The sequence below is a fragment of the Amblyomma americanum genome, chromosome 4 (genome assembly GCF_052857255.1).
Source record: "Amblyomma americanum isolate KBUSLIRL-KWMA chromosome 4, ASM5285725v1, whole genome shotgun sequence".
NCBI classification, from domain to species: Eukaryota; Metazoa; Arthropoda; class Arachnida; order Ixodida; family Ixodidae; genus Amblyomma; species Amblyomma americanum.
In genome coordinates, this window is record NC_135500.1 from 98,171,396 (window position 1) to 98,193,886 (window position 22,491).

At 52.8% G+C, this 22,491-nt stretch overlaps 1 protein-coding gene, 25 non-coding genes and 1 pseudogene across 26 annotated transcripts; all 27 read right to left on the reverse strand.

Moving 5' to 3' along the window:
- Nucleotides 1-229: 229 nt before the first annotated feature.
- Nucleotides 230-348, reverse strand: LOC144130942 (5S ribosomal RNA). The gene has a single exon (XR_013314368.1). It is a non-coding gene; the product is annotated as a 5S ribosomal RNA (ribosomal RNA).
- A 563-nt stretch (nt 349-911) lies between these two features.
- LOC144130943 (5S ribosomal RNA) lies at nt 912-1,030 on the reverse strand. Its single transcript, XR_013314369.1, has one exon. It is a non-coding gene; the product is annotated as a 5S ribosomal RNA (ribosomal RNA).
- Nucleotides 1,031-1,594: 564 nt separating this feature from the next.
- On the reverse strand, nt 1,595-1,713 carry LOC144130944 (5S ribosomal RNA). Its single transcript, XR_013314370.1, has one exon. It is a non-coding gene; the product is annotated as a 5S ribosomal RNA (ribosomal RNA).
- Nucleotides 1,714-2,275: 562 nt separating this feature from the next.
- Nucleotides 2,276-2,394, reverse strand: LOC144130945 (5S ribosomal RNA). Its single transcript, XR_013314371.1, has one exon. It is a non-coding gene; the product is annotated as a 5S ribosomal RNA (ribosomal RNA).
- A 564-nt stretch (nt 2,395-2,958) lies between these two features.
- Nucleotides 2,959-3,077, reverse strand: LOC144130572 (5S ribosomal RNA; annotated as a pseudogene).
- Nucleotides 3,078-3,111: 34 nt separating this feature from the next.
- On the reverse strand, nt 3,112-7,968 carry LOC144128164 (uncharacterized). The gene has a single exon (XM_077661269.1). The coding sequence runs from the start codon at nt 7,933-7,935 to the stop codon at nt 6,676-6,678; it is 1,260 nt and encodes a 419-aa protein (XP_077517395.1). The 5' UTR covers nt 7,936-7,968; the 3' UTR covers nt 3,112-6,675.
- Nucleotides 7,969-8,583: 615 nt separating this feature from the next.
- Nucleotides 8,584-8,702, reverse strand: LOC144131183 (5S ribosomal RNA). The gene has a single exon (XR_013314599.1). It is a non-coding gene; the product is annotated as a 5S ribosomal RNA (ribosomal RNA).
- Nucleotides 8,703-9,266: 564 nt separating this feature from the next.
- Nucleotides 9,267-9,385, reverse strand: LOC144131134 (5S ribosomal RNA). The gene has a single exon (XR_013314550.1). It is a non-coding gene; the product is annotated as a 5S ribosomal RNA (ribosomal RNA).
- Nucleotides 9,386-9,949: 564 nt separating this feature from the next.
- LOC144130946 (5S ribosomal RNA) lies at nt 9,950-10,068 on the reverse strand. The gene has a single exon (XR_013314372.1). It is a non-coding gene; the product is annotated as a 5S ribosomal RNA (ribosomal RNA).
- Nucleotides 10,069-10,631: 563 nt separating this feature from the next.
- LOC144130948 (5S ribosomal RNA) lies at nt 10,632-10,750 on the reverse strand. The gene has a single exon (XR_013314373.1). It is a non-coding gene; the product is annotated as a 5S ribosomal RNA (ribosomal RNA).
- A 563-nt stretch (nt 10,751-11,313) lies between these two features.
- LOC144131120 (5S ribosomal RNA) lies at nt 11,314-11,432 on the reverse strand. The gene has a single exon (XR_013314537.1). It is a non-coding gene; the product is annotated as a 5S ribosomal RNA (ribosomal RNA).
- Nucleotides 11,433-11,995: 563 nt separating this feature from the next.
- Nucleotides 11,996-12,114, reverse strand: LOC144130502 (5S ribosomal RNA). Its single transcript, XR_013314114.1, has one exon. It is a non-coding gene; the product is annotated as a 5S ribosomal RNA (ribosomal RNA).
- Nucleotides 12,115-12,678: 564 nt separating this feature from the next.
- LOC144131184 (5S ribosomal RNA) lies at nt 12,679-12,797 on the reverse strand. The gene has a single exon (XR_013314600.1). It is a non-coding gene; the product is annotated as a 5S ribosomal RNA (ribosomal RNA).
- A 562-nt stretch (nt 12,798-13,359) lies between these two features.
- On the reverse strand, nt 13,360-13,478 carry LOC144130949 (5S ribosomal RNA). Its single transcript, XR_013314374.1, has one exon. It is a non-coding gene; the product is annotated as a 5S ribosomal RNA (ribosomal RNA).
- Nucleotides 13,479-14,042: 564 nt separating this feature from the next.
- LOC144130951 (5S ribosomal RNA) lies at nt 14,043-14,161 on the reverse strand. Its single transcript, XR_013314376.1, has one exon. It is a non-coding gene; the product is annotated as a 5S ribosomal RNA (ribosomal RNA).
- A 564-nt stretch (nt 14,162-14,725) lies between these two features.
- Nucleotides 14,726-14,844, reverse strand: LOC144130952 (5S ribosomal RNA). The gene has a single exon (XR_013314377.1). It is a non-coding gene; the product is annotated as a 5S ribosomal RNA (ribosomal RNA).
- Nucleotides 14,845-15,407: 563 nt separating this feature from the next.
- LOC144131216 (5S ribosomal RNA) lies at nt 15,408-15,526 on the reverse strand. Its single transcript, XR_013314631.1, has one exon. It is a non-coding gene; the product is annotated as a 5S ribosomal RNA (ribosomal RNA).
- A 564-nt stretch (nt 15,527-16,090) lies between these two features.
- Nucleotides 16,091-16,209, reverse strand: LOC144131185 (5S ribosomal RNA). Its single transcript, XR_013314601.1, has one exon. It is a non-coding gene; the product is annotated as a 5S ribosomal RNA (ribosomal RNA).
- A 564-nt stretch (nt 16,210-16,773) lies between these two features.
- LOC144131135 (5S ribosomal RNA) lies at nt 16,774-16,892 on the reverse strand. The gene has a single exon (XR_013314551.1). It is a non-coding gene; the product is annotated as a 5S ribosomal RNA (ribosomal RNA).
- Nucleotides 16,893-17,456: 564 nt separating this feature from the next.
- On the reverse strand, nt 17,457-17,575 carry LOC144130953 (5S ribosomal RNA). The gene has a single exon (XR_013314378.1). It is a non-coding gene; the product is annotated as a 5S ribosomal RNA (ribosomal RNA).
- Nucleotides 17,576-18,138: 563 nt separating this feature from the next.
- Nucleotides 18,139-18,257, reverse strand: LOC144130954 (5S ribosomal RNA). The gene has a single exon (XR_013314379.1). It is a non-coding gene; the product is annotated as a 5S ribosomal RNA (ribosomal RNA).
- A 563-nt stretch (nt 18,258-18,820) lies between these two features.
- On the reverse strand, nt 18,821-18,939 carry LOC144131121 (5S ribosomal RNA). The gene has a single exon (XR_013314538.1). It is a non-coding gene; the product is annotated as a 5S ribosomal RNA (ribosomal RNA).
- Nucleotides 18,940-19,502: 563 nt separating this feature from the next.
- On the reverse strand, nt 19,503-19,621 carry LOC144130860 (5S ribosomal RNA). The gene has a single exon (XR_013314288.1). It is a non-coding gene; the product is annotated as a 5S ribosomal RNA (ribosomal RNA).
- A 564-nt stretch (nt 19,622-20,185) lies between these two features.
- Nucleotides 20,186-20,304, reverse strand: LOC144131186 (5S ribosomal RNA). The gene has a single exon (XR_013314602.1). It is a non-coding gene; the product is annotated as a 5S ribosomal RNA (ribosomal RNA).
- A 562-nt stretch (nt 20,305-20,866) lies between these two features.
- Nucleotides 20,867-20,985, reverse strand: LOC144130955 (5S ribosomal RNA). Its single transcript, XR_013314380.1, has one exon. It is a non-coding gene; the product is annotated as a 5S ribosomal RNA (ribosomal RNA).
- A 564-nt stretch (nt 20,986-21,549) lies between these two features.
- LOC144130956 (5S ribosomal RNA) lies at nt 21,550-21,668 on the reverse strand. The gene has a single exon (XR_013314381.1). It is a non-coding gene; the product is annotated as a 5S ribosomal RNA (ribosomal RNA).
- Nucleotides 21,669-22,232: 564 nt separating this feature from the next.
- LOC144130957 (5S ribosomal RNA) lies at nt 22,233-22,351 on the reverse strand. The gene has a single exon (XR_013314382.1). It is a non-coding gene; the product is annotated as a 5S ribosomal RNA (ribosomal RNA).
- Between the last annotated feature and the right edge of the window lie 140 nt (nt 22,352-22,491).

Below are 22,491 nucleotides of genomic sequence, written 5' to 3' on the forward strand. Positions count from 1 at the left end.
GCCGACGCACACGTCAGAATGAGAGCCGGAAAGCCAAGCGGTCGCTTCCGTTTTGCCACAAGCACGCACGGAGTTTCGCGTCCGCACGTACGTGTACGCTGCCAGTGGGAATTTGTTATTTATAACAAAATCACGACACCTCCTAGAGTTGCTTGAGGCGTATTGGATCACTTATATAACTGTGAGGAAAAAAAAAGGCGTTATAGAGACGAAAAAAATGCAAAAGAAGTGCCATCAGCACTCGGTGTTCCCAGGTGGTCTCCCTCCCAAGTACTGACCGAGCCCAATGCTGCTTAGCTTCGGTGATCGGACGAGAACCGGCGTATTCAGCATGGTATGGCCGATGGCGAGAGACACAGCGTTTCAAGCGCTTATGTACTGTGTGCGGCCCCTCCCGGATGCAAACCTTCGCACAGATACTTCCGTCGAGTGTGGCAACAGGCGCCGAGCGAGCAATTACGTGCCCTGGGCTTTTATCAGCCGTTCTGGCGATCGTAACGCACTGTGGCATGCACCGAAAGAGCAACGGGAGCAAGCCTGTATTGTTGGCGCATCGGCTGGGTAGGGAATGCGTGTCGACTATATCGATGAACGCTAATTGTGCTTTCCTGCGCACTGTTATGCGCACACTGGTCCTCCGTACTATCTCGGCGCGTTGCCGTATTTTAATCTGCAATGTACACGCCGACGCACACGTCAGAATGAGAGCCGGAAAGCCAAGCGGTCGCTTCCGTTTTGCCACAAGCACGCACGGAGTTTCGCGTCCGCACGTACGTGTACGCTGCCAGTGGGAATTTGTTATTTTTAACAAAATCACGACACCTCCTAGAGTTGCTTGAGGCGTATTGGATCACTTATATAACTGTGAGGGAAAAAAAGGCGTTATAGAGACGAAAAAAATGCAAAAGAAGTGCCATCAGCACTCGGTGTTCCCAGGTGGTCTCCCTCCCAAGTACTGACCGAGCCCAATGCTGCTTAGCTTCGGTGATCGGACGAGAACCGGCGTATTCAGCATGGTATGGCCGATGGCGAGAGACTCAGCGTTTCAAGCGCTTATGTACCGTGTGCGGCCCCTCCCGGATGCAAGCCTTCGCACAGATACTTCCGTCGAGTGTGGCAACAGGCGCCGAGCGTGCAATTACGTGCCCTGGACTTTTCTCAGCCGTTCTGGCGATCGTAACGCACTGTGGCATGTACCGAAAGAGCAGCGGGAGCAAGCCTGTATTGTTGGCGCATGGACTGGGTAGGGAATGCGTGTCGACTATATCGATGAACGCTAATTGTGCGTTCATGCGCACTGTTATGCGCACACTGGGCCTCCGTGCTATCTCGGCGCGTTGCCGTATTTTAATCTGCACTGTACACGCCGACGCACACGTCAGAATGAGAGCCGGAAAGCCAAGCGGTCGCTTCCGTTTTGCCACAAGCACGCACGGAGTTTCGCGTCCGCACGTACGTGTACGCTGCCAGTGGGAATTTGTTATTTATAACAAAATCACGACACCTCCTAGAGTTGCTTGAGGCGTATTGGATCACTTATATAACTGTGAGGAAAAAAAAAGGCGTTATAGAGACGAAAAAAATGCAAAAGAAGTGCCATCAGCACTCGGTGTTCCCAGGTGGTCTCCCTCCCAAGTACTGACCGAGCCCAATGCTGCTTAGCTTCGGTGATCGGACGAGAACCGGCGTATTCAGCATGGTATGGCCGATGGCGAGAGACTCAGCGTTTCAAGCGCTTATGTACTGTGTGCGGCCCCTCCCGGATGCAAACCTTCGCACAGATACTTCCGTCGAGTGTGGCAACAGGCGCCGAGCGAGCAATTACGTGCCCTGGGCTTTTATCAGCCGTTCTGGCGATCGTAACGCACTGTGGCATGCACCGAAAGAGCAACGGGAGCAAGCCTGTATTGTTGGCGCATGGACTGGGTAGGGAATGCGTGTCGACCATATCGATGAACGCTAATTGTGCGTTCATGCGCACTGTTATGCGCACACTGGGCCTCCGTGCTATCTCGGCGCGTTGCCGTATTTAATCTGCACTGTACACGCCGACGGAGACGTCAGAATGAGAGCCGGAAAGCCAAGCGGTCGCTTCCGTTTTGCCACAAGCACGCACGGAGTTTCGCGTCCGCACGTACGTACACGCTGCCAGTGGGAATTTGTTATTTATAACAAAATCACGACACCTCCTAGAGTTGCTTGAGGCGTATTGGATCACTTATATAACTGTGAGGAAAAAAAAGGCGTTATAGAGACGAAAAAAATGCAAAAGAAGTGCCATCAGCACTCGGTGTTCCCAGGTGGTCTCCCTCCCAAGTACTGACCGAGCCCAATGCTGCTTAGCTTCGGTGATCGGACGAGAACCGGCGTATTCAGCATGGTATGGCCGATGGCGAGAGACTCAGCGTTTCAAGCGCTTATGTACTGTGTGCGGCCCCTCCCGGATGCAAACCTTCGCACAGATACTTCCGTCGAGTGTGGCAACAGGCGCCGAGCGAGCAATTACGTGCCCTGGGCTTTTATCAGCCGTTCTGGCGATCGTAACGCACTGTGGCATGCACCGAAAGAGCAACGGGAGCAAGCCTGTATTGTTGGCGCATCGGCTGGGTAGGGAATGCGTGTCGACTATATCGATGAACGCTAATTGTGCGTTCCTGCGCACTGTTATGCGCACACTGGGCCTCCGTGCTATCTCGGCGCGTTGCCGTATTTTAATCTGCACTGTACACGCCGACGCACACGTCAGAATGAGAGCCGGAAAGCCAAGCGGTCGCTTCCGTTTTGCCACAAGCACGCACGGAGTTTCGCGTCCGCACGTACGTGTACGCTGCCAGTGGGAATTTGTTATTTATAACAAAATCACGACACCTCCTAGAGTTGCTTGAGGCGTATTGGATCACTTATATAACTGTGAGGAAAAAAAAAGGCGTTATAGAGACGAAAAAAATGCAAAAGAAGTGCCATCAGCACTCGGTGTTCCCAGGTGGTCTCCCTCCCAAGTACTGACCGAGCCCAATGCTGCTTAGCTTCGGTGATCGGACGAGAACCGGCGTATTCAGCATGGTATGGCCGATTTTTTTTTTTTTTTTTTTTTTTTTTCTTTATTGCCTGGCTGCGACACATAACATTTACACAAAAAACACTCAACAAAAAACACACAAAACGCTATGTACATACGACACTGTCGTGGTCAGCCATCATGAGTCTGGCTTCGTCATACTAAAATTCACGAAGCATACAGAGCGGCTCTAGCCTCGAGAGCCACTCGGGAGGCTCCGCAGTTGCTTTCTGGATGGCCAGAAAGCAGTCCATTCTTTCCCGAAAATAAATGCGGGCAGGTCGTGCGTCTTTGTCACAATAATAGCCTGCCATTCTGGAGCGCCATATACTGTGGAGGCCCAAGAGCATTATGAGATCAAATGGTACCCCATCCTCATTGTCTGTGCTTAAATAACGAATTCCCTGCGCGTCAAGTGGTAGCTCTTTCTTTATTGTCCTTTGTAACACATCCCAAAAATAAACCCCTTCCCAGCAATGCAAAAAAACATGGTCTATTGTTTCGGGCTGTTTACAAATTAGGCAGTTCGATCCCCACGGCAAAAAGAAATCCTTTCCTTCCAAAAACTTTTTAACTGGGAGTGTCCCGGTGTGTAATTTAAAAAAGAAGGTCTTTACTCCTGGTGGCACCTGCATTTTCTTTACCCTTTTTAAAACATCAGCTCCAGGACCTCCACTGTACAAGGCCCTGTACATAGGCTCTGGGAAAACAATATCACAAAGATCAAGGTACAACTTCTTTCTTTTAGTTTTATACAAATAATCGCTAGAAAAACGCGCTGAAAGAAACCTAACACTTGCTACAATCTCTTTGTAGTAACCAAAAATTCCACCCGAGAGCTCTTCTGTGGTAACAACAAACTCGGGCAGCAAACGCCGCAGCCTGACCTGGCACACGGTGCGCAAGAACGGGTCTGAGACGTCGCGAAAAAACAAAAAACGGTTCACCAGCTGCCTTAAAAAGAGGTGCCCTAGCCCCAACCCCCCGTCTTTTACCCGCCGGAACAGGTTCGTTCTGCTGCAACGTTCCCATTCGGAAGCCCATATAAAGACGGCAAAAATCCGGTGTAACTTCTGAATGTGCACCCGAGAGCAATGCAAAACCTGCATCACATACCAGAGCTTGCTAATAAAAAACAGGTTGCAGACTGTAGCTCTGGCGAAAATGGAGAGGTTGGTGCCTTTCCATTTTCCAGCTCTGTCACGTGCTTCTTTCGTTTGCTGTTTCCAATACTCCTCGCTTTCACGATAAGCATCGAGCGGAACGCCCAAATACTTGCCCGGTGTCGTCGTCCACGGTACGTTGGCAAAATGGTCCGGGTGGGATGGCCACCATCCATGCCAGAGTCCGAGGCATTTGGACCAATTAACCCCGCTACCGGTGACTTCGCTGAACTCGCGTACACACCCGACAGCTTCGCTTATGCTCTCCTGATCAACCGTGAATACAGCAACGTCGTCAGCATACGCCAACAGCTTAACTTCAGCAGCTTGCAACCTAAAGCCATTAATACTATTGTCTTCTAATATTTTCCTACACAGTGTTTCGATGTAAATACAAAATAAGAGAGGGCTGAGGGGGCAGCCCTGACGCACCGAACGCTGCACGCTAATGGGGGCCCCCAAGCACTTGTTAACAATCAATCTTGTCGTGCAGTTTCGATACGCCATGGCTACACCCTTGCGGATAACTGAACCGACATTCACATGGTCTAAAACGGAAAACAAGATTTCATGAGAAACACAATCAAAAGCTTTTTCGAGATCAATCTGAAGCATGGCCACCCGCCCATTAATTGCATCGCAGGTTTCAAGTACACTGCGTGCTTTGTGAATGTTGGAAAAAATTGATCGCCCTTTTATTCCACATGTCTGGTGGGGTCCAACAATTTCCTTTATCACTGTCTGTAGTCTTCGCGCCAATACCTTCATAAAAATTTTGTAGTCGACATTAGTGAGTGCTATCGGTCGATATGCGGTAACAGATTTTAATTTCTCTATATCATCAGTTTTCGGTATGAGTACCGTATGGGAGGTCCCAAAAGACGGAGGCAAAAAGTTTATTCCATAGGCTTCGTTAAACATTCTACATAGCACCGGGGCAATTTCATGCTTAAATTCTTTATAAAATGCCGCACTGAATCCATCTGGTCCTGGTGATTTTCCGAGGTTTAATTCATCTATCGCACGCCCTACTTCGTTTTCAGTTATTTCTAGTTCCATTTTCTTTTTCCTTTCTTCGTCCAGCCGTGGCATTGCACCAAGAAACTGATGCTTAAATGCAACTGCGTCTGCCGGATGCCACGAAAAAAGCCTCTGGTAGAATTGTGTAAAGGCTGCTTCGATGTGGTCATTGTCTGCCGATAAGATACCCCCCCATTCTATTTTATCGATATGATTACTTTCAGCGTGGGCTTTTTCTAAACCGAGAGCACGTTTTGATGGCGCTTCGCCAGCAGCTGTGTCTTCCGCCCTCGCCCTCACCAGTGCTCCGCGATAACGCCGTTCTTCCATGAGTTCTATCTTTTGCTTGGTTTTCCTGACATCTTCAATCCATTTCCCAGGCGCCTTGCATTCCTGCTTCAGCAACGTTTCCAGTAGTGCCTTTAACTCAGCTTCGTCTTGTTTTTCCTTATACCGTATACAAGTGGCCCTTTCTATTGCTTTGATTTTTAAAGATTCTTTGCTTAACTCCCACTGCTGCCATATCTTCAGGTTCTTGCACGGGTTTATTTTTCCTATTTCATCCTTTACTGCTCGGTAGTAGACATCGTCGCGAAGAAGCGTGTTGTTTAGCTTCCACATTTCCCATGAAAATGCCTTGCTTCGATTGACACTTCCGAGGCAGCACTCAACTAAACAGTGGTCTGAGAAGGACACTCCCACAACTTCGTACTGGCTGCATACCGGGGCAAGGTCAACTGATGTATAAATGCGGTCCAGCCGTGCATGGCTTGAGCCCTGAAAATGGGTGAACTTCACTGCCCGCGCACCCTCAAGACATTCAGCCACATCTTCGAGGTTTCCGTTATCAATAATTCTGATCAACACTTCAGTGCTCCTGTCTCGAAACCCCCGGATGCTTGACTTATCGCGAGCATTTAGCACACAATTGAAGTCACCTAAGACGATGAGCTGCCTTTCCGTGCAAACGCGTTCTAGGAGGCTTTGGAAAAAAGCAACTCTTTCCTCTACCCCATTCGGTGCATACACGACAACAATGCGCCACTCAATGCTATTCAGGGGAAAGTCAAGGACAATACACCGGCCAGACACACACGAAAAATATGCTTGCACCTCTAGCCCCGGGATCTTCTTTACAAAGAGCACGCAACCAGCAGATGTCCCCACTGCATGACTGACGACAGCAAAAAATCTAGTCGTGAAACGCAGCACCATGCTGTCGGTTCCTTCGTTGCCGTCCACTTTCGTCTCTTGCACGGCCAATACATCTATCTCGCGCTCCGTAATAAGTCGATACACCTGACCTTGTTTTTTCCTAGTCGCCAGGCCTCGTACATTCAGCGTAGCGACTTTAAAGGGAGAGGCGGGAGCCATTTTAATTTAAAAGGAAAGGACCCAACAGCATGGCGCTTACCTCCCACGTCTAGCGCGCGGCTAGACGCCACTGTTGCCGCCGGTATCATCCGGCAGAAGAACATCGGCCTGCTCGAGGAGTACCTTGCCGCCGGAACGCTTGTCATCCGAAAGGTTTGGGCGCGGCCGTAACTTCGGACGCCGGGATTGAGCCGTCTTTGCAGGGGGTTCCTCGACGCCGGGCGCTACCACCTTGTCCCCTTCGGGGCTGGTCTGGTCGTGGGGACGCTTCGCCGGTGTGGTGACGGGGGGCGTGACGCTAGTTGCACGGGCGCCGCTCTTCTCGTGGATGTCCTCGCTCGGCTCTTTTGCCTCGACGTCCTCAGGCTCTGTTGGGCAGGCCCCGTTCCCTGACGTCTCGTTAGCAAAGCGGGGGCAGTCTACCGTCGGCGGTTGGCTCGCTGGTTCGTCGGCCGCCTTGGTGCTATCCTCGGAGCTCACACACGTGGCAAGCGTCGAAGGCGGCTTGCCCGCCTCGTCCGTGCCAGTCGCTGCTTCCTCCGCCTCGGCGACGTCCATGAGTTCCACGGTGTCGTTCGCCTTTCCGAGACCGGTAGCCGACGCGTAGGTACGGACGCAGTCCGCGTCCGTGTGTCCATAGCGCCTGCACTGGGAACACCTGGGAACCTTGCAATCTCGGCGAACGTAGCCCGTGCCGTGACAACGCAAGCACTGCATCGGTCGCCCGGGCACAACCACGAGGGCCAGCTCACCGGCTACTCGCAACTGGTGCGGCAAATCATCCACCTTCATTCCAGGCTTCAACTTGAGTAGCACGGTCCTGGTGGTTGAGCCTTTCTCCTTCATCCCTTGGACGCGCCAACGCTCCCGCGTCACCTCCGTCACGTTTCCGAACGCCGCGAAAGCAGTCCTGATGTCTTCGTCAGCCACACCGTGCAGCATCCAATGCAGGCGCAGCTTAACCTGCTGATCCTCCGGGTCGAAAATGATGCACCGGCGTCCTTTCACTTGTAGCTCCTTCAATGCAGCAAGCTTTTTCGTGGCTTCAGCACTGCTGAGCGTCACCGCCCACACATGATTTATCTGATACGCCCCCAACGCCACGACGTCGGGGAGCGCACCAGCGTTGGCGAGGGCGTCCCGAAAATCTTCCACCCGGTAGGGCCTCGCTCGCACGTCACCATGCAGAAACACCGTGTTAAACACAACACGTCCTGTTGGCAGAGTAGGCAGAACAATCTCGTAGTCCTTATCTGCGTCGGCAACAAGCCTGTTTCCGCGGCCAGCAAGGGCCGCAATCGCCGCTCCGCCGGAGCTCATGATCCCGCGTCCGTCACGCTCGGTGGCCGGAAGTAGAATCCCGGAAGTAGAATCCGGAAGTAGAAGCATGGTATGGCCGATGGCGAGAGACACAGCGTTTCAAGCGCTTATGTACTGTGTGCGGCCCCTCCCGGATGCAAACCTTCGCACAGATACTTCCGTCGAGTGTGGCAACAGGCGCCGAGCGAGCAATTACGTGCCCTGGGCTTTTATCAGCCGTTCTGGCGATCGTAACGCACTGTGGCATGCACCGAAAGAGCAACGGGAGCAAGCCTGTATTGTTGGCGCATCGGCTGGGTAGGGAATGCGTGTCGACTATATCGATGAACGCTAATTGTGCTTTCCTGCGCACTGTTATGCGCACACTGGTCCTCCGTACTATCTCGGCGCGTTGCCGTATTTTAATCTGCACTGTACACGCCGACGCAGACGTCAGAATGAGAGCCGGAAAGCCAAGCGGTCGCTTCCGTTTTGCCACGAGCACGCACGGAGAATCGCGTCCGCACGTACGTACACGCTGCCAGTGGGAATTTGTTATTTATAACAAAATCACGACACCTCCTAGAGTTGCTTGAGGCGTATTGGATCACTTATATAACTGTGAGGGAAAAAAAAGGCGTTATAGAGACGAAAAAAATGCAAAAGAAGTGCCATCAGCACTCGGTGTTCCCAGGTGGTCTCCCTCCCAAGTACTGACCGAGCCCAATGCTGGTTAGCTTCGGTGATCGGACGAGAACCGGCGTATTCAGCATGGTATGGCCGATGGCGAGAGACACAGCGTTTCAAGCGCTTATGTACTGTGTGCGGCCCCTCCCGGATGCAAACCTTCGCACAGATACTTCCGTCGAGTGTGGCAACAGGCGCCGAGCGAGCAATTACGTGCCCTGGGCTTTTATCAGCCGTTCTGGCGATCGTAACGCACTGTGGCATGCACCGAAAAAGCAACGGGAGCAAGCCTGTATTGTTGGCGCATCGGCTGGGTAGGGAATGCGTGTCGACTATATCGATGAACGCTAATTGTGCTTTCCTGCGCACTGTTATGCGCACACTGGGCCTCCGTACTATCTCGGCGCGTTGCCGTATTTTAATCTGCACTGTACACGCCGACGCAGACGTCAGAATGAGAGCCGGAAAGCCAAGCGGTCGCTTCCGTTTTGCCACGAGCACGCACGGAGAATCGCGTCCGCACGTACGTACACGCTGCCAGTGGGAATTTGTTATTTATAACAAAATCACGACACCTCCTAGAGTTGCTTGAGGCGTATTGGATCACTTATATAACTGTGAGGGAAAAAAAAGGCGTTATAGAGACGAAAAAAATGCAAAAGAAGTGCCACCAGCACTCGGTGTTCCCAGGTGGTCTCCCTCCCAAGTACTGACCGAGCCCAATGCTGCTTAGCTTCGGTGATCGGACGAGAACCGGCGTATTCAGCATGGTATGGCCGATGGCGAGAGACTCAGCGTTTCAAGCGCTTATGTACCGTGTGCGGCCCCTCCCGGATGCAAGCCTTCGCACAGATACTTCCGTCGAGTGTGGCAACAGGCGCCGAGCGTGCAATTACGTGCCCTGGACTTTTCTCAGCCGTTCTGGCGATCGTAACGCACTGTGGCATGTACCGAAAGAGCAGCGGGAGCAAGCCTGTATTGTTGGCGCATGGACTGGGTAGGGAATGCGTGTCGACTATATCGATGAACGCTAATTGTGCGTTCATGCGCACTGTTATGCGCACACTGGGCCTCCGTGCTATCTCGGCGCGTTGCCGTATTTTAATCTGCACTGTACACGCCGACGCACACGTCAGAATGAGAGCCGGAAAGCCAAGCGGTCGCTTCCGTTTTGCCACAAGCACGCACGGAGTTTCGCGTCCGCACGTACGTGTACGCTGCCAGTGGGAATTTGTTATTTATAACAAAATCACGACACCTCCTAGAGTTGCTTGAGGCGTATTGGATCACTTATATAACTGTGAGGAAAAAAAAAGGCGTTATAGAGACGAAAAAAATGCAAAAGAAGTGCCATCAGCACTCGGTGTTCCCAGGTGGTCTCCCTCCCAAGTACTGACCGAGCCCAATGCTGCTTAGCTTCGGTGATCGGACGAGAACCGGCGTATTCAGCATGGTATGGCCGATGGCGAGAGACTCAGCGTTTCAAGCGCTTATGTACTGTGTGCGGCCCCTCCCGGATGCAAACCTTCGCACAGATACTTCCGTCGAGTGTGGCAACAGGCGCCGAGCGAGCAATTACGTGCCCTGGGCTTTTATCAGCCGTTCTGGCGATCGTAACGCACTGTGGCATGCACCGAAAGAGCAACGGGAGCAAGCCTGTATTGTTGGCGCATGGACTGGGTAGGGAATGCGTGTCGACCATATCGATGAACGCTAATTGTGCGTTCATGCGCACTGTTATGCGCACACTGGGCCTCCGTGCTATCTCGGCGCGTTGCCGTATTTAATCTGCACTGTACACGCCGACGGAGACGTCAGAATGAGAGCCGGAAAGCCAAGCGGTCGCTTCCGTTTTGCCACAAGCACGCACGGAGTTTCGCGTCCGCACGTACGTACACGCTGCCAGTGGGAATTTGTTATTTATAACAAAATCACGACACCTCCTAGAGTTGCTTGAGGCGTATTGGATCACTTATATAACTGTGAGGGAAAAAAAAGGCGTTATAGAGACGAAAAAAATGCAAAAGAAGTGCCATCAGCACTCGGTGTTCCCAGGTGGTCTCCCTCCCAAGTACTGACCGAGCCCAATGCTGCTTAGCTTCGGTGATCGGACGAGAACCGGCGTATTCAGCATGGTATGGCCGATGGCGAGAGACTCAGCGTTTCAAGCGCTTATGTACTGTGTGCGGCCCCTCCCGGATGCAAACCTTCGCACAGATACTTCCGTCGAGTGTGGCAACAGGCGCCGAGCGAGCAATTACGTGCCCTGGGCTTTTATCAGCCGTTCTGGCGATCGTAACGCACTGTGGCATGCACCGAAAGAGCAACGGGAGCAAGCCTGTATTGTTGGCGCATCGGCTGGGTAGGGAATGCGTGTCGACTATATCGATGAACGCTAATTGTGCGTTCCTGCGCACTGTTATGCGCACACTGGGCCTCCGTGCTATCTCGGCGCGTTGCCGTATTTTAATCTGCACTGTACACGCCGACGCACACGTCAGAATGAGAGCCGGAAAGCCAAGCGGTCGCTTCCGTTTTGCCACAAGCACGCACGGAGTTTCGCGTCCGCACGTACGTGTACGCTGCCAGTGGGAATTTGTTATTTATAACAAAATCACGACACCTCCTAGAGTTCCTTGAGGCGTATTGGATCACTTATATAACTGTGAGGAAAAAAAAGGCGTTATAGAGACGAAAAAAATGCAAAAGAAGTGCCATCAGCACTCGGTGTTCCCAGGTGGTCTCCCTCCCAAGTACTGACCGAGCCCAATGCTGCTTAGCTTCGGTGATCGGACGAGAACCGGCGTATTCAGCATGGTATGGCCGATGACGAGAGACACAGCGTTTCAAGCGCTTATGTACTGTGTGCGGCCCCTCCCGGATGCAAACCTTCGCACAGATACTTCCGTCGAGTGTGGCAACAGGCGCCGAGCGAGCAATTACGTGCCCTGGGCTTTTATCAGCCGTTCTGGCGATCGTAACGCACTGTGGCATGCACCGAAAGAGCAACGGGAGCAAGCCTGTATTGTTGGCGCATCGGCTGGGTAGGGAATGCGTGTCGACTATATCGATGAACGCTAATTGTGCGTTCCTGCGCACTGTTATGCGCACACTGGGCCTCCGTGCTATCTCGGCGCGTTGCCGTATTTAATCTGCACTGTACACGCCGACGCAGACGTCAGAATGAGAGCCGGAAAGCCAAGCGGTCGCTTCCGTTTTGCCACGAGCACGCACGGAGAATCGCGTCCGCACGTACGTACACGCTGCCAGTGGGAATTTGTTATTTATAACAAAATCACGACACCTCCTAGAGTTGCTTGAGGCGTATTGGATCACTTATATAACTGTGAGGGAAAAAAAAGGCGTTATAGAGACGAAAAAAATGCAAAAGAAGTGCCATCAGCACTCGGTGTTCCCAGGTGGTCTCCCACCCAAGTACTGACCGAGCCCAATGCTGCTTAGCTTCGGTGATCGGACGAGAACCGGCGTATTCAGCATGGTATGGCCGATGGCGAGAGACTCAGCGTTTCAAGCGCTTATGTACCGTGTGCGGCCCCTCCCGGATGCAAGCCTTCGCACAGATACTTCCGTCGAGTGTGGCAACAGGCGCCGAGCGAGCAATTACGTGCCCTGGGCTTTTATCAGCCGTTCTGGCGATCGTAACGCACTGTGGCATGCACCGAAAGAGCAACGGGAGCAAGCCTGTATTGTTGGCGCATCGGCTGGGTAGGGAATGCGTGTCGACTATATCGATGAACGCTAATTGTGCTTTCCTGCGCACTGTTATGCGCACACTGGGCCTCCGTACTATCTCGGCGCGTTGCCGTATTTTAATCTGCACTGTACACGCCGACGCAGACGTCAGAATGAGAGCCGGAAAGCCAAGCGGTCGCTTCCGTTTTGCCACAAGCACGCACGGAGTTTCGCGTCCGCACGTATGTAGACGCTGCCAGTGGGAATTTGTTATTTATAACAAAATCACGACACCTCCTAGAGTTGCTTGAGGCGTATTGGATCACTTATATAACTGTGAGGGAAAAAAAAGGCGTTATAGAGACGAAAAAAATGCAAAAGAAGTGCCATCAGCACTCGGTGTTCCCAGGTGGTCTCCCTCCCAAGTACTGACCGAGCCCAATGCTGGTTAGCTTCGGTGATCGGACGAGAACCGGCGTATTCAGCATGGTATGGCCGATGGCGAGAGACACAGCGTTTCAAGCGCTTATGTACTGTGTGCGGCCCCTCCCGGATGCAAACCTTCGCACAGATACTTCCGTCGAGTGTGGCAACAGGCGCCGAGCGAGCAATTACGTGCCCTGGACTTTTCTCAGCCGTTCTGGCGATCGTAACGCACTGTGGCATGTACCGAAAGAGCAGCGGGAGCAAGCCTGTATTGTTGGCGCATGGACTGGGTAGGGAATGCGTGTCGACTATATCGATGAACGCTAATTGTGCGTTCATGCGCACTGTTATGCGCACACTGGGCCTCCGTGCTATCTCGGCGCGTTGCCGTATTTAATCTGCACTGTACACGCCGACGGAGACGTCAGAATGAGAGCCGGAAAGCCAAGCGGTCGCTTCCGTTTTGCCACAAGCACGCACGGAGTTTCGCGTCCGCACGTACGTACACGCTGCCAGTGGGAATTTGTTATTTATAACAAAATCACGACACCTCCTAGAGTTGCTTGAGGCGTATTGGATCACTTATATAACTGTGAGGGAAAAAAAGGCGTTATAGAGACGAAAAAAATGCAAAAGAAGTGCCATCAGCACTCGGTGTTCCCAGGTGGTCTCCCTCCCAAGTACTGACCGAGCCCAATGCTGCTTAGCTTCGGTGATCGGACGAGAACCGGCGTATTCAGCATGGTATGGCCGATGGCGAGAGACTCAGCGTTTCAAGCGCTTATGTACCGTGTGCGGCCCCTCCCGGATGCAAGCCTTCGCACAGATACTTCCGTCGAGTGTGGCAACAGGCGCCGAGCGTGCAATTACGTGCCCTGGACTTTTCTCAGCCGTTCTGGCGATCGTAACGCACTGTGGCATGTACCGAAAGAGCAGCGGGAGCAAGCCTGTATTGTTGGCGCATGGACTGGGTAGGGAATGCGTGTCGACTATATCGATGAACGCTAATTGTGCGTTCATGCGCACTGTTATGCGCACACTGGGCCTCCGTGCTATCTCGGCGCGTTGCCGTATTTTAATCTGCACTGTACACGCCGACGCACACGTCAGAATGAGAGCCGGAAAGCCAAGCGGTCGCTTCCGTTTTGCCACAAGCACGCACGGAGTTTCGCGTCCGCACGTACGTGTACGCTGCCAGTGGGAATTTGTTATTTATAACAAAATCACGACACCTCCTAGAGTTGCTTGAGGCGTATTGGATCACTTATATAACTGTGAGGAAAAAAAAAGGCGTTATAGATGCGAAAAAAATGCAAAAGAAGTGCCATCAGCACTCGGTGTTCCCAGGTGGTCTCCCTCCCAAGTACTGACCGAGCCCAATGCTGCTTAGCTTCGGTGATCGGACGAGAACCGGCGTATTCAGCATGGTATGGCCGATGGCGAGAGACTCAGCGTTTCAAGCGCTTATGTACTGTGTGCGGCCCCTCCCGGATGCAAACCTTCGCACAGATACTTCCGTCGAGTGTGGCAACAGGCGCCGAGCGAGCAATTACGTGCCCTGGGCTTTTATCAGCCGTTCTGGCGATCGTAACGCACTGTGGCATGTACCGAAAGAGCAGCGGGAGCAAGCCTGTATTGTTGGCGCATGGACTGGGTAGGGAATGCGTGTCGACTATATCGATGAACGCTAATTGTGCGTTCATGCGCACTGTTATGCGCACACTGGGCCTCCGTGCTATCTCGGCGCGTTGCCGTATTTTAATCTGCACTGTACACGCCGACGCACACGTCAGAATGAGAGCCGGAAAGCCAAGCGGTCGCTTCCGTTTTGCCACAAGCACGCACGGAGTTTCGCGTCCGCACGTACGTGTACGCTGCCAGTGGGAATTTGTTATTTATAACAAAATCACGACACCTCCTAGAGTTGCTTGAGGCGTATTGGATCACTTATATAACTGTGAGGAAAAAAAAAGGCGTTATAGAGACGAAAAAAATGCAAAAGAAGTGCCATCAGCACTCGGTGTTCCCAGGTGGTCTCCCTCCCAAGTACTGACCGAGCCCAATGCTGCTTAGCTTCGGTGATCGGACGAGAACCGGCGTATTCAGCATGGTATGGCCGATGGCGAGAGAATCAGCGTTTCAAGCGCTTATGTACTGTGTGCGGCCCCTCCCGGATGCAAACCTTCGCACAGATACTTCCGTCGAGTGTGGCAACAGGCGCCGAGCGAGCAATTACGTGCCCTGGGCTTTTATCAGCCGTTCTGGCGATCGTAACGCACTGTGGCATGCACCGAAAGAGCAACGGGAGCAAGCCTGTATTGTTGGCGCATGGACTGGGTAGGGAATGCGTGTCGACCATATCGATGAACGCTAATTGTGCGTTCATGCGCACTGTTATGCGCACACTGGGCCTCCGTGCTATCTCGGCGCGTTGCCGTATTTAATCTGCACTGTACACGCCGACGGAGACGTCAGAATGAGAGCCGGAAAGCCAAGCGGTCGCTTCCGTTTTGCCACAAGCACGCACGGAGTTTCGCGTCCGCACGTACGTACACGCTGCCAGTGGGAATTTGTTATTTATAACAAAATCACGACACCTCCTAGAGTTGCTTGAGGCGTATTGGATCACTTATATAACTGTGAGGGAAAAAAAAGGCGTTATAGAGACGAAAAAAATGCAAAAGAAGTGCCATCAGCACTCGGTGTTCCCAGGTGGTCTCCCTCCCAAGTACTGACCGAGCCCAATGCTGCTTAGCTTCGGTAATCGGACGAGAACCGGCGTATTCAGCATGGTATGGCCGATGGCGAGAGACTCAGCGTTTCAAGCGCTTATGTACTGTGTGCGGCCCCTCCCGGATGCAAACCTTCGCACAGATACTTCCGTCGAGTGTGGCAACAGGCGCCGAGCGAGCAATTACGTGCCCTGGGCTTTTATCAGCCGTTCTGGCGATCGTAACGCACTGTGGCATGCACCGAAAGAGCAACGGGAGCAAGCCTGTATTGTTGGCGCATCGGCTGGGTAGGGAATGCGTGTCGACTATATCGATGAACGCTAATTGTGCTTTCCTGCGCACTGTTATGCGCACACTGGTCCTCCGTACTATCTCGGCGCGTTGCCGTATTTTAATCTGCACTGTACACGCCGACGCAGACGTCAGAATGAGAGCCGGAAAGCCAAGCGGTCGCTTCCGTTTTGCCACGAGCACGCACGGAGAATCGCGTCCGCACGTACGTACACGCTGCCAGTGGGAATTTGTTATTTATAACAAAATCACGACACCTCCTAGAGTTGCTTGAGGCGTATTGGATCACTTATATAACTGTGAGGGAAAAAAAAGGCGTTATAGAGACGAAAAAAATGCAAAAGAAGTGCCATCAGCACTCGGTGTTCCCAGGTGGTCTCCCTCCCAAGTACTGACCGAGCCCAATGCTGGTTAGCTTCGGTGATCGGACGAGAACCGGCGTATTCAGCATGGTATGGCCGATGGCGAGAGACACAGCGTTTCAAGCGCTTATGTACTGTGTGCGGCCCCTCCCGGATGCAAACCTTCGCACAGATACTTCCGTCGAGTGTGGCAACAGGCGCCGAGCGAGCAATTACGTGCCCTGGGCTTTTATCAGCCGTTCTGGCGATCGTAACGCACTGTGGCATGCACCGAAAAAGCAACGGGAGCAAGCCTGTATTGTTGGCGCATCGGCTGGGTAGGGAATGCGTGTCGACTATATCGATGAACGCTAATTGTGCTTTCCTGCGCACTGTTATGCGCACACTGGGCCTCCGTACTATCTCGGCGCGTTGCCGTATTTTAATCTGCACTGTACACGCCGACGCAGACGTCAGAATGAGAGCCGGAAAGCCAAGCGGTCGCTTCCGTTTTGCCACGAGCACGCACGGAGAATCGCGTCCGCACGTACGTACACGCTGCCAGTGGGAATTTGTTATTTATAACAAAATCACGACACCTCCTAGAGTTGCTTGAGGCGTATTGGATCACTTATATAACTGTGAGGGAAAAAAAAGGCGTTATAGAGACGAAAAAAATGCAAAAGAAGTGCCACCAGCACTCGGTGTTCCCAGGTGGTCTCCCTCCCAAGTACTGACCGAGCCCAATGCTGCTTAGCTTCGGTGATCGGACGAGAACCGGCGTATTCAGCATGGTATGGCCGATGGCGAGAGACTCAGCGTTTCAAGCGCTTATGTACCGTGTGCGGCCCCTCCCGGATGCAAGCCTTCGCACAGATACTTCCGTCGAGTGTGGCAACAGGCGCCGAGCGTGCAATTACGTGCCCTGGACTTTTCTCAGCCGTTCTGGCGATCGTAACGCACTGTGGCATGTACCGAAAGAGCAGCGGGAGCAAGCCTGTATTGTTGGCGCATGGACTGGGTAGGGAATGCGTGTCGACTATATCGATGAACGCTAATTGTGCGTTCATGCGCACTGTTATGCGCACACTGGGCCTCCGTGCTATCTCGGCGCGTTGCCGTATTTTAATCTGCACTGTACACGCCGACGCACACGTCAGAATGAGAGCCGGAAAGCCAAGCGGTCGCTTCCGTTTTGCCACAAGCACGCACGGAGTTTCGCGTCCGCACGTACGTGTACGCTGCCAGTGGGAATTTGTTATTTATAACAAAATCACGACACCTCCTAGAGTTGCTTGAGGCGTATTGGATCACTTATATAACTGTGAGGAAAAAAAAAGGCGTTATAGAGACGAAAAAAATGCAAAAGAAGTGCCATCAGCACTCGGTGTTCCCAGGTGGTCTCCCTCCCAAGTACTGACCGAGCCCAATGCTGCTTAGCTTCGGTGATCGGACGAGAACCGGCGTATTCAGCATGGTATGGCCGATGGCGAGAGACTCAGCGTTTCAAGCGCTTATGTACTGTGTGCGGCCCCTCCCGGATGCAAACCTTCGCACAGATACTTCCGTCGAGTGTGGCAACAGGCGCCGAGCGAGCAATTACGTGCCCTGGGCTTTTATCAGCCGTTCTGGCGATCGTAACGCACTGTGGCATGCACCGAAAGAGCAACGGGAGCAAGCCTGTATTGTTGGCGCATGGACTGGGTAGGGAATGCGTGTCGACCATATCGATGAACGCTAATTGTGCGTTCATGCGCACTGTTATGCGCACACTGGGCCTCCGTGCTATCTCGGCGCGTTGCCGTATTTAATCTGCACTGTACACGCCGACGGAGACGTCAGAATGAGAGCCGGAAAGCCAAGCGGTCGCTTCCGTTTTGCCACAAGCACGCACGGAGTTTCGCGTCCGCACGTACGTACACGCTGCCAGTGGGAATTTGTTATTTATAACAAAATCACGACACCTCCTAGAGTTGCTTGAGGCGTATTGGATCACTTATATAACTGTGAGGGAAAAAAAAGGCGTTATAGAGACGAAAAAAATGCAAAAGAAGTGCCATCAGCACTCGGTGTTCCCAGGTGGTCTCCCTCCCAAGTACTGACCGAGCCCAATGCTGCTTAGCTTCGGTGATCGGACGAGAACCGGCGTATTCAGCATGGTATGGCCGATGGCGAGAGACTCAGCGTTTCAAGCGCTTATGTACTGTGTGCGGCCCCTCCCGGATGCAAACCTTCGCACAGATACTTCCGTCGAGTGTGGCAACAGGCGCCGAGCGAGCAATTACGTGCCCTGGGCTTTTATCAGCCGTTCTGGCGATCGTAACGCACTGTGGCATGCACCGAAAGAGCAACGGGAGCAAGCCTGTATTGTTGGCGCATCGGCTGGGTAGGGAATGCGTGTCGACTATATCGATGAACGCTAATTGTGCGTTCCTGCGCACTGTTATGCGCACACTGGGCCTCCGTGCTATCTCGGCGCGTTGCCGTATTTTAATCTGCACTGTACACGCCGACGCACACGTCAGAATGAGAGCCGGAAAGCCAAGCGGTCGCTTCCGTTTTGCCACAAGCACGCACGGAGTTTCGCGTCCGCACGTACGTGTACGCTGCCAGTGGGAATTTGTTATTTATAACAAAATCACGACACCTCCTAGAGTTCCTTGAGGCGTATTGGATCACTTATATAACTGTGAGGAAAAAAAAGGCGTTATAGAGACGAAAAAAATGCAAAAGAAGTGCCATCAGCACTCGGTGTTCCCAGGTGGTCTCCCTCCCAAGTACTGACCGAGCCCAATGCTGCTTAGCTTCGGTGATCGGACGAGAACCGGCGTATTCAGCATGGTATGGCCGATGACGAGAGACACAGCGTTTCAAGCGCTTATGTACTGTGTGCGGCCCCTCCCGGATGCAAACCTTCGCACAGATACTTCCGTCGAGTGTGGCAACAGGCGCCGAGCGAGCAATTACGTGCCCTGGGCTTTTATCAGCCGTTCTGGCGATCGTAACGCACTGTGGCATGCACCGAAAGAGCAACGGGAGCAAGCCTGTATTGTTGGCGCATCGGCTGGGTAGGGAATGCGTGTCGACTATATCGATGAACGCTAATTGTGCGTTCCTGCGCACTGTTATGCGCACACTGGGCCTCCGTGCTATCTCGGCGCGTTGCCGTATTTAATCTGCACTGTACACGCCGACGCAGACGTCAGAATGAGAGCCGGAAAGCCAAGCGGTCGCTTCCGTTTTGCCACGAGCACGCACGGAGAATCGCGTCCGCACGTACGTACACGCTGCCAGTGGGAATTTGTTATTTATAACAAAATCACGACACCTCCTAGAGTTGCTTGAGGCGTATTGGATCACTTATATAACTGTGAGGGAAAAAAAAGGCGTTATAGAGACGAAAAAAATGCAAAAGAAGTGCCATCAGCACTCGGTGTTCCCAGGTGGTCTCCCACCCAAGTACTGACCGAGCCCAATGCTGCTTAGCTTCGGTGATCGGACGAGAACCGGCGTATTCAGCATGGTATGGCCGATGGCGAGAGACTCAGCGTTTCAAGCGCTTATGTACCGTGTGCGGCCCCTCCCGGATGCAAGCCTTCGCACAGATACTTCCGTCGAGTGTGGCAACAGGCGCCGAGCGAGCAATTACGTGCCCTGGGCTTTTATCAGCCGTTCTGGCGATCGTAACGCACTGTGGCATGCACCGAAAGAGCAACGGGAGCAAGCCTGTATTGTTGGCGCATCGGCTGGGTAGGGAATGCGTGTCGACTATATCGATGAACGCTAATTGTGCTTTCCTGCGCACTGTTATGCGCACACTGGGCCTCCGTACTATCTCGGCGCGTTGCCGTATTTTAATCTGCACTGTACACGCCGACGCAGACGTCAGAATGAGAGCCGGAAAGCCAAGCGGTCGCTTCCGTTTTGCCACAAGCACGCACGGAGTTTCGCGTCCGCACGTATGTAGACGCTGCCAGTGGGAATTTGTTATTTATAACAAAATCACGACACCTCCTAGAGTTGCTTGAGGCGTATTGGATCACTTATATAACTGTGAGGGAAAAAAAAGGCGTTATAGAGACGAAAAAAATGCAAAAGAAGTGCCATCAGCACTCGGTGTTCCCAGGTGGTCTCCCTCCCAAGTACTGACCGAGCCCAATGCTGGTTAGCTTCGGTGATCGGACGAGAACCGGCGTATTCAGCATGGTATGGCCGATGGCGAGAGACACAGCGTTTCAAGCGCTTATGTACTGTGTGCGGCCCCTCCCGGATGCAAACCTTCGCACAGATACTTCCGTCGAGTGTGGCAACAGGCGCCGAGCGAGCAATTACGTGCCCTGGACTTTTCTCAGCCGTTCTGGCGATCGTAACGCACTGTGGCATGTACCGAAAGAGCAGCGGGAGCAAGCCTGTATTGTTGGCGCATGGACTGGGTAGGGAATGCGTGTCGACTATATCGATGAACGCTAATTGTGCGTTCATGCGCACTGTTATGCGCACACTGGGCCTCCGTGCTATCTCGGCGCGTTGCCGTATTTAATCTGCACTGTACACGCCGACGGAGACGTCAGAATGAGAGCCGGAAAGCCAAGCGGTCGCTTCCGTTTTGCCACAAGCACGCACGGAGTTTCGCGTCCGCACGTACGTACACGCTGCCAGTGGGAATTTGTTATTTATAACAAAATCACGACACCTCCTAGAGTTGCTTGAGGCGTATTGGATCACTTATATAACTGTGAGGGAAAAAAAGGCGTTATAGAGACGAAAAAAATGCAAAAGAAGTGCCATCAGCACTCGGTGTTCCCAGGTGGTCTCCCTCCCAAGTACTGACCGAGCCCAATGCTGCTTAGCTTCGGTGATCGGACGAGAACCGGCGTATTCAGCATGGTATGGCCGATGGCGAGAGACTCAGCGTTTCAAGCGCTTATGTACCGTGTGCGGCCCCTCCCGGATGCAAGCCTTCGCACAGATACTTCCGTCGAGTGTGGCAACAGGCGCCGAGCGTGCAATTACGTGCCCTGGACTTTTCTCAGCCGTTCTGGCGATCGTAACGCACTGTGGCATGTACCGAAAGAGCAGCGGGAGCAAGCCTGTATTGTTGGCGCATGGACTGGGTAGGGAATGCGTGTCGACTATATCGATGAACGCTAATTGTGCGTTCATGCGCACTGTTATGCGCACACTGGGCCTCCGTGCTATCTCGGCGCGTTGCCGTATTTTAATCTGCACTGTACACGCCGACGCACACGTCAGAATGAGAGCCGGAAAGCCAAGCGGTCGCTTCCGTTTTGCCACAAGCACGCACGGAGTTTCGCGTCCGCACGTACGTGTACGCTGCCAGTGGGAATTTGTTATTTATAACAAAATCACGACACCTCCTAGAGTTGCTTGAGGCGTATTGGATCACTTATATAACTGTGAGGAAAAAAAAAGGCGTTATAGATGCGAAAAAAATGCAAAAGAAGTGCCATCAGCACTCGGTGTTCCCAGGTGGTCTCCCTCCCAAGTACTGACCGAGCCCAATGCTGCTTAGCTTCGGTGATCGGACGAGAACCGGCGTATTCAGCATGGTATGGCCGATGGCGAGAGACTCAGCGTTTCAAGCGCTTATGTACTGTGTGCGGCCCCTCCCGGATGCAAACCTTCGCACAGATACTTCCGTCGAGTGTGGCAACAGGCGCCGAGCGAGCAATTACGTGCCCTGGGCTTTTATCAGCCGTTCTGGCGATCGTAACGCACTGTGGCATGTACCGAAAGAGCAGCGGGAGCAAGCCTGTATTGTTGGCGCATGGACTGGGTAGGGAATGCGTGTCGACTATATCGATGAACGCTAATTGTGCGTTCATGCGCACTGTTATGCGCACACTGGGCCTCCGTGCTATCTCGGCGCGTTGCCGTATTTTAATCTGCACTGTACACGCCGACGCACACGTCAGAATGAGAGCCGGAAAGCCAAGCGGTCGCTTCCGTTTTGCCACAAGCACGCACGGAGTTTCGCGTCCGCACGTACGTGTACGCTGCCAGTGGGAATTTGTTATTTATAACAAAATCACGACACCTCCTAGAGTTGCTTGAGGCGTATTGGATCACTTATATAACTGTGAGGAAAAAAAAAGGCGTTATAGAGACGAAAAAAATGCAAAAGAAGTGCCATCAGCACTCGGTGTTCCCAGGTGGTCTCCCTCCCAAGTACTGACCGAGCCCAATGCTGCTTAGCTTCGGTGATCGGACGAGAACCGGCGTATTCAGCATGGTATGGCCGATGGCGAGAGAATCAGCGTTTCAAGCGCTTATGTACTGTGTGCGGCCCCTCCCGGATGCAAACCTTCGCACAGATACTTCCGTCGAGTGTGGCAACAGGCGCCGAGCGAGCAATTACGTGCCCTGGGCTTTTATCAGCCGTTCTG